The 14,349-nt window shown below is 31.8% G+C and overlaps 1 protein-coding gene across 1 annotated transcript in view; it reads right to left on the reverse strand.

The window, feature by feature from the left end:
• The window catches only part of LOC128548763 (uncharacterized), a 111,127-nt gene that overhangs the window by 41,513 nt on the left and 55,265 nt on the right, over positions 1 to 14,349 (reverse strand). Inside the window, exon 7 of the mRNA XM_053524195.1 lies at positions 5,885 to 6,097. Coding sequence (XP_053380170.1) covers positions 5,885 to 6,097 — 213 coding nt within the window. The remainder of the gene's footprint in view (positions 1 to 5,884; positions 6,098 to 14,349) is intronic.

A 14,349-nucleotide genomic window follows, 5' to 3' on the forward strand; every position in this document is an offset into this window, starting at 1 on the left:
ACCAATACGAGAACTAATATTGCATAGAAGACAAATGGGGTCACTGACACTGCTACTAAAATAGGCGAAACACTTGCCGCTTCATAACTCAAGTAATGATAAGTGAATCATTTAACTACGGCTTTAAAAATGTTTATATGAAAACCAAGGCTATGGCTGCTTTCATTGTTACTTAAAGTATAAAACAAACAGTGCCAGCTCAATAAATAGAGTTATGACTGATATATTTAAATGAAACGTTGCCTATATATTAATAAATTGTAAGACACGGGAAGTGCAAAAATAAATAAGGTTTTGCTCAATAACTCAAGTTACGAAAAAGTGATTCAGATGAACTCGAAGCTAAATGAAACTCATTTCACAGTAAGGATTGCACTTGGGGCTAGTATTATCAATATCAATAAATGTTACTTAAGTAGAATAAAATGTTTTCTAATCAATAAAAAGGAAATTTAGATGTAACCTTTTTCTTTGACAGTTTAAAAAAATATGTTTTAAGAATTTCCGTATCTGTGGTTCATCAATAAATTTGAAAACTGCAGGAGTGATATTTAAAAAATATATTGGAACATGTTGACACATATTGTACACAATATCATCTTCTGGCACCAACAAAGGGTACTAGAGGAGACGAACTATACAATATCTACGAAACAAATCATTTAAACATAATGATATATCGATAAGACTGTTCAGAAAATGTCTGGTTTTATAGCAAATATGATAAATACATCTATGGTGTAAGGTTATGTTCCAAAGGAGGTTAAAATGAGTACAGACACACAGCAATCTCAAAAGACAGAGCAAGAGAAAACCTGCTGAACAGAGAGTGAGAAATATTTTAGAAAAAGGCAGGTCCGGCTAACTTAGGCTAGCTCGTTTTGAATAGACAATCCGATGTTTTACGTGCCCGTAGTATAGCACGATATACGCGAAGTCCTTTTTCCTGGGAAGGACCAGTACTGGCCTCTAAGTTGCACAACCTTTTGCTTCATGTCAGTGTTACAAACCAAGCACATGCACAAATATAGCCGCATCTAATGAACCACAATCAAACAGTATACTGATGGTGAGTTATCGGCGCCTGTTGAGATGAAATACAGAGTGCGCCAGGGATCAGGACTGCATCAAGTTATGTATAACAAACCATTGCGTAAAATATACAGACGTCACGGACTGCTTCGTTATTTCTTCGACTTTCAATTGTACCTGACAATAAAAGCAGTGATTTGTAATGAGGCATTGCAGCGTATTGCGGGTTGCATTGACGATATTGTCTTGTCGGCACTCTACAACATGCTGAAGCTTTTTGCTGATACAACTAAATAATGCTGTTTTAACATCAAATTATAACTCACGACACATTTTACGTCACATTGCAAGTCGGCGACTGTGATAAAATCAACAAACTGTTTGAAGAATTTTGGGACGGTGCTAAATTATAATATAAAAAGAAACATCTCGGCCACATCAGATGGTGTATAGCCAGTGATGCAGCCACGTTTCTTGTACATTGCTTGGGAACAAACAGTCAGAATACTGTAATGCGTTGTCGAGTGGTTTTCCTAATACCATGTTGGATAAATGACAGCAATAACTTTTGTAACACAAGTGCCCCCCTGGACGCAATCTGTAAAATACACAATCCTAATGTGGGACAAATTCAACTAAGCTACAATCTGGAAGAAGTGCTTATAGTTTTCAAACACAATAACCTATTGAATCCATACAAAACATAACAGATGCAAACATCATCTAGGAGATGCCGTTACGCTAATATATCAAAAGGTTTATTCAAGCCAGGATCAACAGGGACATTCATGGCATAACCAGATTTATGCATCGTTGGTTCAGAAGAGCCAAGTAATCCGATGCCCTTTCAGATTAGGAGAAGTTTTCAGCCATTAAGCGTACAACTCTAAAAGCGGTCTGCAAAACAGCTCACGAGACACATATACACGCAATTATGACAGAGGACCACAATTATACTTCTTGTTTCACTCGGTCTTTTAGTTGATGCTCCTCAACCAGCCCCTTCATGAACCAAGAAAAATGCTCATTGACCTTCATACAGGGTCTTAAACTGCACAAAGATATTGAGCCAGACAAGATGCATCCTAGATCGTTAATGGGTGTCGCTTATGAGCTCACTCTAGGACATTAATATTAAAGTAGTTGAACATTAATATTAATATTAAATATTTGATATCTAAATTGATTCAAAAGAAAATATCTCAGAGGATATTATTTCCTTGATTACTTGAACCTATTCTTCATTTTATACCTGCACAATAAGTAATTACGACAAACTACGTGTGCATAGACTACAACATATCCGCGAAACCCACAAAAAGTTAGTTTAATGTTGCCTAGTACATAAACCTATATCTGTTAATAAATGTAACGGATTTTCACATCAAGTGTGCTACGTAGTACAATAAAAAATAATAATGATGATAATTTGAAATATAGACTATACATGCATGAAAAAGGCATCGTTTTTAATCTTTAGTATAACAATGAGAAAACTTTCTAACTGGCCATCTCACATTTAGAATTATATTTAGTATCACATTATGCGAGTGGGGTTCAGTAAATTCTGTCATTGGTCTCTGTTTGCCTAAATTATCAATCAGATCAAGACAATTTAAACATCATCCCTTTAATGTATTCTCACTGCACAGAAATACACTTTTGCGGTCTTGCTATTCATTTCCTAAATTCTACAAAAAAGGGTTCCCCATGGTATACAGTTGAGGCACTGAAATTTTGCAGAATAAAGGGCACTTCTAATGGCATAGCATTAACCGCCAGTATTTTCTTTAGCAACAGAAACAGGAGAAAGTCACAGGGACTTAGGTCAGGAGAATAAGGTGGTTGCCCAACCTGAATAACCTTTTCTTGTTCTAAGAAAAATTATACACTTTGACTTTGTAGGCGGACGTTTTGTCAGGGATAAGCTGTATGCCTTTCAAACCTTGACTTGGGCGTTTATTTTGATAGAATTTTTGGACAGCTGTAAGTACTTATTTTTTATTGCACTTGGCTGTAGTGGTTTTTATCCTCTTTGCAAGGAATTTGTACAATGTGGCCACTCGAATTGAAAAAATGGCATATAAAACACTTTTAGCTGTTTCTATCCTTTTTGTCATCCTTGCCTGACTTTTACTCAGTCAGTGTTTGCTATTTATGCGTCACTGGGGTAAAACTGATAAACCCTAGTTTTATCCCTAGCGAGCAACAACATATTTATATTTTTCTGCAGTTTGATTTGGCCAAATCTAAATGCTTGGACCTTTGATATTGTGTCACCAAACGGCTGACCACTCTAGCGCAATCCTTCCTTAATTTCAAATGCTCAGTCTGAATCTGATGGACGGTCAGAAATGTCTTCTGTGAGAAATTTGGGAAATAATATATTGACCATCTTTTTCTAGCACACCCATTACGGCAGCAATGTTTTCTTTGTTGCTGCAATAAGATTACTGTCAACAGAACTACTATTGATAAGACACGATTAAGAAAATGCATCTTTTGGAGATATTCGCAAAGAAACCCGGACTTCAATGTAAGCACTGATTGTATTTATTCTTCACGTTCCAAAATAGCATTGAAATATTGGCTTCTGTATATTGATATGAGTATGTATAATTCACCAATGGATACTAGTAACTTGGTTAATTAAGCTGGAAGTAGATTACATTGAAGTCTCACGGGTATGTTGAGTAAACATACATTATCAAGAAACTCCATATATCTATCAAATATATAAATAACTGCTTGAACATGTTCCATGCTTCATTCACATTATCACTCAATAACACTGGATTCCAGTCTGTTGATAAAATACTAGTTTGAAAGTCTTCCTTATTATAATTTTTCAAAGATCTTAAAGTAATATATTGTTATATGTTATTTTTCCTGAAAGGTTGGTTACATGATATTGGATATTAACATAATTACAGACTTAAGCCTGCAACATTTTCGTTTTTGTCGTGTTGGTCGACCTGTGAAGTTTCCACTTTTCTCTATTTTATTATCACAGCAGCGTTGTTTGTGCCGTGTGGCGGCCGTAAAAAGTCTCCCCGTGCATTCAATCAGGGCTGTTATATTTCGATCTTCTCAGATCGTTCAACACGACTTTTATGTCATGTTATTGGTACTGTTTAGTTTCTCAACATGACCATTTCGGCCTGGGTGGTTCCAATACTCCCGCTTTCATAGCTTTGGGTATTGTATAATCACCCATTGAATATGGTGCCTGCTTTTTTATTTTGTCTTTTGACAGTTTCTGTGATACGCAGGCTCCATAACCTTAGATCCCCTTTCTAAATTCCAGTTTGTTTAGTTCTGCCCATTGTTTTCTCGTTTGGGGCAAACCCTTTACTTTATCTGGGGACCAAACGCCGCTCTTCATGGAATTACACGCCTCAACACGTGTATCATTGAAGGTTCCATGTTCATCGCCATTTGAATACATCTGCGGATGTCTCTAAATTGCTTTTTGTACTTTTAACCTGTGTAAAAGATGGCTTCTGCTCAACCCGGGGCTAGAGGGCGTGGACGGTAGCATGCATTTCCATTACCGTCCATGAACAGGCTCAATCAAACCGAGCCTGAAACATTTTCGTTTTTGTCCTGTTGGTCGACCTGTGAAGTTTCCACATTTTTCTATCTTAATAAGTGACCCACCAGAAACCAAAGCAAAAAGACCGCAAAATATTATCATAATCAATCAAATTTGATTATACATTTATGGCATTTGTGTACAACAAACGCATGTGTCCCAGCACACTGAATGAAGTCAGGCATCCCAGACTCTAATTAAACGCTCGCAATTCTCGGGTTAGTGCAGAAAAGACATGCGCTTCAGATACATGTTTCAGTAGTTTTCAGAATATAAATGTGCCAATGCATTTCAAACCCACTGGAAGTTTCGACAGTTATAACGGTTTTAATTAAAACTAAAAAATAAATAATAATAATAACTAGTTAATACAGTACTTTAAACACAGATTAGTATTGATGGAAACACCATAATTACAAGCAGTGATATAACAGAACGTTGCTAAACGTAACTACACACACTGTACCGATTTATTAGGCACAGAAAATAACTCACTAGAGGTCTACACACTCGGGATGTGTTACTTCCCTTATTTTGATCTACAGTATTTGGTGCCATACATGTGTCATGAAATAGTGCTTCCTTACTCCATCTATTTGTTTATATAAAACACTTATTAGAATGTAAATAATACATAGCAGAATTATTTATTAATACATCGCAACAAAACGATTTTATTGTACGCCGCGAGTTTAATTCACTCGAATCACGCTCTCGTTAAATAATTCCGCAGGCGTATAACCTATTTCGATCTATTGATACATACATGCTTCATTTTTTTTGTTTGTTTAAAAACCCACCATAGGACAAAGGTAATTTTTTGTATTTCCATGATTGGAATTATTATTATATATGTATACTATCTACTTACTGTTATCTACTTATGAATTGACAATGAATAGACGAAGACAATGTATTTAATGTCTTTACGGTTTATTGAATTAATGTTACAGTAGCAGTATGTATAGTACTTGACATATTAGTTAAGTTTTAGCCACATTTTGTTTCTACAGTTTAAATGTTTTAAAACTATACTGAAAAGAAATTGACTGAATACGTTTTCAAGAGAAGAAATGAAAACACATAAACTCAGTGAAGGCCTACATTGTCAGCTTGTCATCTACTAGAATAGCTGTACTATACTTGTATTATCAGAATGACATTTGGTTTTCATAGAAGCATGGATACTCTGAAGTCAATATTGTCAAGTTGAAAGTTGCCGGTTAGAAATTTTGTAACGTGTAATTTGTAACTCACCAATATATGCCGTATAATCCATTTTTTTCCATGTTACTCTGTACATGTGATCCCGTAATACATAGTTGATGTACTGCATTTCGTATTTTGACTGTACAGAAACAAGCCGATGACCGTATGACCTGCAGACGAAGTTTGCAAAATCCCAATTTCTTGCTTTCAGATCATCAGTAGTAAATACACTGTAACACCTCAAAAAGGTTTCTGAACACACTGTAAAGATAGTAATGTGTAAACAAATGAAATGAGATATGAAATATTCTCCTCGTTTAAATGGGTCAACAGTGTTATTGTACTTATAAAATAGACTGTCTCGGTTTATAGGTTGGTGAAGACTTCGGATATCATGGATATTCGATATGTAGTGAATTTTGTCATTATTTATGAGCATGGATCCCCTTCAGTTTGGAACCATCCATGTTTACAAACACGTTTGTTTATTTTATGAGGAGCAGCTATATCTTCACTATAGTGTAAACAGGTGAAAGCAGATTGGCTGTGGCAGAAAAAAATGTTCTTTATGTATAATACGCAGTTTAGTATGCTCCTTGATATCACGATACTTTTTTACACATAATTTTACTATCTTAATTTTATTGACATAATACAATAAGCAAAGAACTGTGTACGTTGTTACAGTAAGACCAAGTATTGTTACTGTCTAAACTGTTTATTCAACTGTGATTTAAAAACTTAATGGCTCCAAAACGTCCAACGTAATTTCATATTCCTCAAAAGATACTGCAAAAACAGCATATACTGCACAGTATCTACTGCAAACTGTTTTCCAACATTACTTTAATTATAAACTGCAGCACATTTGCAGTTTGTTTCAAATGTAAAAATTATCTTATTATCAATCTATTAGAATTTGCCTCTGGATAATACCATCGGGATTTCCATCCATTCACTGTCAACTTAAAATCTGAACGGAACAAAAATACTATAAATAAGCTGACAAAACATCTGAAGCAGCTCTTTAAAGATAATTCACACACACACACACACACACACACACACACATATATATATATATATATATATATATAATAGAAAATATTAAAAGTTACTCCTGGACAAGTATATAATAAATAAAAAAGAAAAACATCCAATGGGTTTCCTCTATCTGTATTTCTGTCTACCTATCTATATATATATATATATATATATATATATATATATATATATATATATATATATATATATATATCCTAATTGTCTTTAAATTTGTTTTAAAATGATATTGTGTCTAACTGTAACCAAAGAGCTAGAAGTACCTGTAAAATTAATGTTAAATCTGTTTGATACATATGTAGCATCTATATTACACTATTCGTGAGAGGTCTGGGGTTTTTATAGGGCTGAAAATATAGAAAAAGTACATAGAAAATTTTTGAAAAGATTATTAGGTGTAAAGATGTCGACATGTAATTCCGCTTTATACGTTGAATTAGGAAGATTCCCTTTATATATAGTTAGAAATGTTAGGATATTGAAATCTTTCTTGAAATTGCACTCAACTCAGAGAAAAACAACAATAGTATTTTAAAAACAATGATGATGACAATGAGACAAGATACAGACAGAAACGGTAACTGTAATAACTGGGCCACACAAGTAAAACAGATGTTACAAAACGCCGGCTTTCCTGTTGTATGGTTATTCCCAGAATCTGTAAATCTTAATATGTTTATTCCTTTATTTAGAAACAGACTTGTTGATATATATATATATTGGTAACTGGAGAAATGATATTGCATTAAGAAGTTCAATGATATTGTTTAAAGAATTAAAAACTACTGAGAGCTTCGATATATCAGTATATCTGGAAAAGATAAAATGTTTTAAACTTAGAAACATAATATCCAAAGTTAGATAATCGTCACACAACTTAAACATTGTAACAGGAAGACATCAAAACATCCCAAGAATAGATAGAAAATGTATTTTATGCACCAAAAAAATTACATTGAAGAGGAATATCACTTTGTATTGATATGTGAAACCTATAACACTGTAAGGCGTAAATATATATCTAGATTTTACTACGAACGACCAAGCATGTATAAATTTATACAACTATTAAATTCCATAAATGAAAAAGAATTATATAAGTTAGCCATTTATTGTAAATGTGCTTTTAGACACAGATTGGAATTGTTTAATAATACAACTTAACTTTGTATTGTAATGGAAACTTTATGTTATTGCTAATTAATGTGTGACCAGCCGTGAGGATTTTGTGCATAATAATTTTATATGTTTTTACCAAAATATCTATAAAAGAAACGTTGTGCTAGTTACTGTATACTTTTAAATATTCTTAAATACAATTGCAAAAGGTATACGAAAAATGCTCTATTTTTAGTGAACGCTTTTCGAGTCTTCAGATAAACTTTGTGTTTAGTTTCGGCAAGGTTTATAGTGATTTAAGATTATCGAAAGTGATCCTTGCATTCTCTTGAGGTAAGGTTTACCAAAGTCCTGCATACTTTTACTTTATAATTATATTAGACGTACAGCGGTACGAAGTGATAGACAGTATTGTCTCGCGCGCTTTTTACATTCAATGAATGTGTACATTGTATCCTTTGTATAGTATCTCATATTGTACAATCGCTGAAGACAGATTGTCCCTGAGGGAATATTATTTAGAAAATATTACATATCGTCTACTTGGCGCAAAACGTACTGTAACTTACTTTTTCAAAATTTTACAGGAGACGCAAAAAAACTGATTTGTTTATTTCCAGTTAACCTTTTAAAACCACACCATAGTGTGATGTTAGTATTTATCAGGCATATTTAATTTCTTTGAAACATTATTATCATTCATTTGACCATAAAAAGTAATAAGATATTCTTTTCCACTTACATGACACTTTGCGCTAATTTTATTACATGTCATGTAAGTGCAGTTACCAGAGCTTTTGCACCAATTTTTAATGTGAAATAGCCAAGTTACAGTATTTCACATACATTTTGAAAATGCTGAGAATAAATAAAGCGAAAAAAATTGTGTTCAGTGTTAATTTTAGTACATCAAAAAAAAATGCAAGTTGAAGAAAAATATTCTAGTTTGTCTTTAAAGTTTATTTTGAATTCATGTAGTAATCCTTTGTATTAGACTTGAGTAACAGCTTTAAATAAAAGATTCAGATACAGTTCAATGAATTAACACTGTCTGCAAAATTTACTCATTGCATTTTTCAACTCAAATGCATACTATATTTTTAGCCACAATTTAAATAATTATAATAATCAGAATGGAAGTTACAACAACAACAGTGAAATGTCTTTTACATGACTGACAAGTTCTCATAAAAGTTTTGGTAGGCAGATGGAATTGTATTCTTTCTGCAAAGACTTATAACCAAATCATTACATTAATTTTGGTAAGTTTGGTTGATTTGCATCTCCAAAAAGGGAGTACTTAAGTTTTGGCAGTTGTGATCTTTTTCTCAAGTTTGGTTTTAAAATAACCAGGTGTACTGCTCTATCAAAGTCTTTATCACAGGGTCCTCAATAATGAAGGGCAATTCGTTGTATTGCCCTCCACCTATCTTTAAGCCCACTGGTGCAAATAGCAAGGTTCTTGATGTTGGATTCCATTTGCTTAAAATAAAAAAAAATATCAAAAGTTATTTCTGTGACATGATATGGATTTGTACAACATGCCATTTTTACAATTGTTGCAAACTGTGAGGTTTTGTAAATTGAGATGTTTATACCAGCACGTTCGATACAAGAATAACCGAATCATTTTTGATTTTGGGTTTGAAACCATTCTAAATAAAATTATGCGGCTGATTTTATATGCAAAAGTTTCATGATGTTCAACATCATGACAAAATAGTAACGGTTATGGTTCCGACCTGAGCAATTATCTGAGTACGTTGATATATATTGCATACCTTTGCCTGCCATGTTTTTCTAGAAGTGACAAACACATGTATCGGCTTCATCAGCCTCTTTTTGTTCTCTCGGCAAGTTTTTTTTTTGTAATATGTTGCTCAAAATATGTGCTGTTCTGGTCAATTTCTTTGTTTTCATGCATGTTCTTGTTTGCAAAACATGTATCACACTGATCTCTAAGAACATTTCCTTCTTGAGTTTTAACTGCACATCCTTTAGCGCAGTAACTGTTGGTGACCTGTTACTTACTAACTTACTCCTTTTTTTTTTGGTTAAATACATGTATAAGGGAAAATCCTAGTTAACTGAAGAAAACTGTTTCAGCATGTAAAAAATTAAAATTTGGTTTGTATGTAATGGAAAGGCAACTACAATAAAACACTTCTGTTTACAAGTAAAACGACGAAGAGTAATGAAAATGCAGTATGTGGTTGTTACCGTTTATACCTTTTGCAGGATGTATACCTGTTTTATTTTATGCTTCTTTACCTTTTGCAAGATGTATACCTGTTTTATTTTATGCTTCTTTACCTTTTGCAAGATGTATACCTGTTTTATTTTATGCTTCTTTACCTTTTGCAAGATGTATACCTGTTTTATTTTATGCTTCTTTACCTTTTGCAAGATGTATACCTGTTTTATTTTATGCTTCTTTACCTTTTGCAAGATGTATACCTGTTTTATTTTATGCTTCTTTACCTTTTGCAAGATGTATACCTGTTTTATTTTATGCTTCTTTACCTTTTGCAAGATGTATACCTGTTTTATTTTATGCTTCTTTACCTTTTGCAAGATGTATACCTGTTTTATTTTATGCTTCTTTACCTTTTGCAAGATGTATACCTGTTTTATTTTATGCTTCTTTACCTTTTGCAGGATGTATACCTGTTTTATTTTATGCTTCTTTGTGAAATGCAGGAATAAAACAGTGAAATAAAATTGATATAGATTTCACTGTTTCAGTGTTCTTTTTATTTTTTACAAGTATGGAACTGCACTTGAATGTATCAATATTCAGATGTTTTTTTTTTTTTTTGCAAATTAACATACTTCAGTAACAAATCTTGAAGTACAAACAAAGATATACGCTCCGTAACAAAATGTAGAAGAAATCTAATAACTTCATAGAACTATTTAACAGCTTTCCAACATAGAATGATATCATGACACACCAAGACAAACAGTCATCATGACGCAAAAAATTTGACATTTGGGTGTTTATAATGGGTATAAGTTGGTTAAAACCATAGAAAATAATAAAATAAAAAGAAAATTTATTTGTTTTACCTGTAAGATAGAAATATATCTCACATGTGAATGCCATAATTTACATTTTCAGTTATGGCTCATAATGCCACTCATGAAAGTTATTATATTGCATAATTTTATGGTGTTCATTCAATGATACTGAGTTCCTACACTGAAACAAACAAATATCCTCAATATACTGACATTTTATACCTATTTTGTAAATATATGGACAGGAAATCATATTTAACAACATAAGCTAACAGACAGAAGCAAAAAAAATATTTGTTGAAATATTTTATCTCGAAAAATGTTATTGTTTGTTAAGATCAGATTAAATCTGAATATTTTATCTAAATAAGTCAGAAAAAATACGGATACCTATGATTTTTACATTTTCATTCTGTTGTGTATGATGAAAGCCACTTTTAAAGTTAAAAAATCAAAATAATCTGTACACATAGAATAAAGAGTATGATAGAAATGTGCAATGTTGTTTTGATGTCATCAGTGACATCATCATTGAGTATTTATTATATAATTGAAATGAGGAATTAAAAAAAAAAAACAAACACTTGCATTCAAATAATCAGATTCTGTCAGTGTAAGTTTCTAACAAAAAGTTTTGTTATGTAATAATATTATTTTTCAAAAATACTTAATGGTAAGTGCAGTTACAATACTTTTTGCACCTAATAATTTATAGTTAATATGAAGATCTTTGGTGCAAAAGCTCTAATAAGTGCACTTACCATAGTTTTTGCACCAACAAATTTAAACATGCAAATACGTGTTTATTTTTTTTTTTTTTTTTTTTAATATTTTGGCCAAAAAAGGTAGTTTTCATCAAAATACAGCTTCCAAACTTTTATGGATAATGAAAATTGATATCTATACCCTCAAAATGCCAAAAAAAAAAAAAAAAGATTTTCGCAAAAAATGTTAGTTACATGACTTTTTTTTGATTCTCACGACAGGTCACACTGCAAATAATATTGATTGAATTTTAACTGAATGTTCTTTTGTTTTGTTCACTCTCGCATTGCTGTGCATGTTTAGCATATTTTGTTCTTATAACGATGAATTGTACATGTCCAAGTTATATCAATAAATTACTGTTCTGTTCTGTTCTCTTCTCTTCTCTTCTAAAATATATTTTTTTTTATTTTCAGCTCGATTGTTTAATTGCAAGGGATGTAACCTAATAGATACCCCTGCTTGTGAGTACTTGCCCGAGACAAAAGGTGTCATTCTTTGGGGTCACGGCTTTAAACTAAATATCAAAATTTTAGTATTTTTATAGAAACAAAGCTTTCATAAATTTCACATTTGTAAAATCAGTAAATCAATTTCTAGACTTTATTTAATGTCCATGTATAAAAATGTACACTTCTGTCTCTAAAAATAATACATGTGTTTTAAAAGTCTTTTCATAAAAGATGATTTTAGTTAACTTTTGTGAAACAGACCCATGAACTTGGATATGTGATTATTATCATTAATCGTAAAGCAAAACAAAATATTTATGTACCATTATTAGTTAACACATTGAAACAAATGCTGTTGATAAATGCTGCCGATGACAAATGTGACAGCTACACCTACATATCATAGATATAAAATGTTTAAATAGATCAGGATTCATGTTGTGGTATGGCTGAGATATCACACAGTGGGACTTCATGAATTCATCTTACTGTTCTTTGGCGAATTGTTTTCTGCTTGATAATTAACTTAAATATATTATTTAATTATGTGTACTTTGATATAATTAAACTATCCTGAAAAAATATCTGCAAATGTATTTTGATGACAGAACAGCCATTTTAAAACACAACTAAATATGATGAAATTGTACGTTTCTTTCAGGCGGTAAAATACATCTGTAAATATTATCATATGTAGTGATTTGGTTGGAAATGGAACCGTCTGCCTATGAACGAAAACTTTAATGATACAAAATACCTTGTTCATTTTATAATCTTTTCATTAAAAAAAACGAAAACAAAAAAATCTTCTTAATCGGTAGTTGCAGTACTACTACGTCAGCTATACTAGTACATGTATCTATCAACGGTGACCTACTTTGTGGTGTGTGGCTCTGATTGCTCAGATATAAGTTTAATTAGTAAAGTCTGCAGACAAAATGGAAAACATTAAATCATAAATCAATAGTAAAGATGTGTCCGTTTGGTTTGACTATATTTTAACTTTGTACCTTCTTGTTTTATTCATTTGCAGAAAATATATCGACTTCTAAAAAAATGTAAAGATTAAACATGTAAATAAATTCAATATTATTATGCTTTGACTTAATGTACTGTAAAACAAATATATGACTTGTTTGTTGCTGTAAGAATAAACGAAATTTTTAAGACTAAGCGTGTTATGCAATGTCTTGTACGTAAATGCATATCTTGTATTGGAAATATTCGTCAAAACTAATAGTTAGTTAGTAAGAAGTTAGTAAGAAGTATTGGTAGTTATTTGTTCATTTGCAGAAAATATATCGACTTCTAAAACAAATGTAAAAATTAAACATGTAAATGAATTCAATATTATTATACTTTGACGTAATATAGTGTAAAACAAATTTATGACTTGTTTGTTTGTTGCCGTAAGAAGAAACGATTTTTTTAATTAAAAGTGTTATGCATTGTCCTTTTACGTATCTCATATTGGAAATATTCGTCAGAAATAATAGCTAGTTAGTAAGAAGTATTGGTACATGTAGTTATTAGTATATTATATGATTAAGGTAACACATCTAAAATCTTGTGTATTACAGATATGATGAGTGATAGAACAGAGATAGTAACATCGTAAGCTGTTTCTGCCCTTCCAATGATTTGATTTCTGTTTTGAAAACCAGAGGAAAGACTGCAGCTTTCAAATGCGGTGCGATTTTCTATTGCACCGTTGCTTTATTTGCAGAAAACAAAGATTCTTGTCACAAATTGGTATTATTATTGTCGTTTTTTTTTAATTGACCCTGAAGTTTGTATAGGTTAGTGTTTATTAATGTGTATTTACAAAGTTTAATCAGTTACGAGCACATTAATAAACACTAACCTACATAATGTGTAAAATTATTCTTTGTTAAAAAACTTTCCGGATGACGTCAGAGCGAATAAAATCAATAACACACCTCTTGTTCCTTCTATACACATGACTTACGTGCTTAATAAACGACTGCAAGTTAATGCTGATTTACTAAAATAAATTTCCCGAAAATTTGAAAAGTACTGCAATGTCATTGGACAAAAAATAATTTAAAACACTTATTTACTTTATGACTGGCT

This window comes from Mercenaria mercenaria, chromosome 15, assembly GCF_021730395.1.
Source record: "Mercenaria mercenaria strain notata chromosome 15, MADL_Memer_1, whole genome shotgun sequence".
In the NCBI taxonomy this organism is placed as follows: Eukaryota; Metazoa; Mollusca; class Bivalvia; order Venerida; family Veneridae; genus Mercenaria; species Mercenaria mercenaria.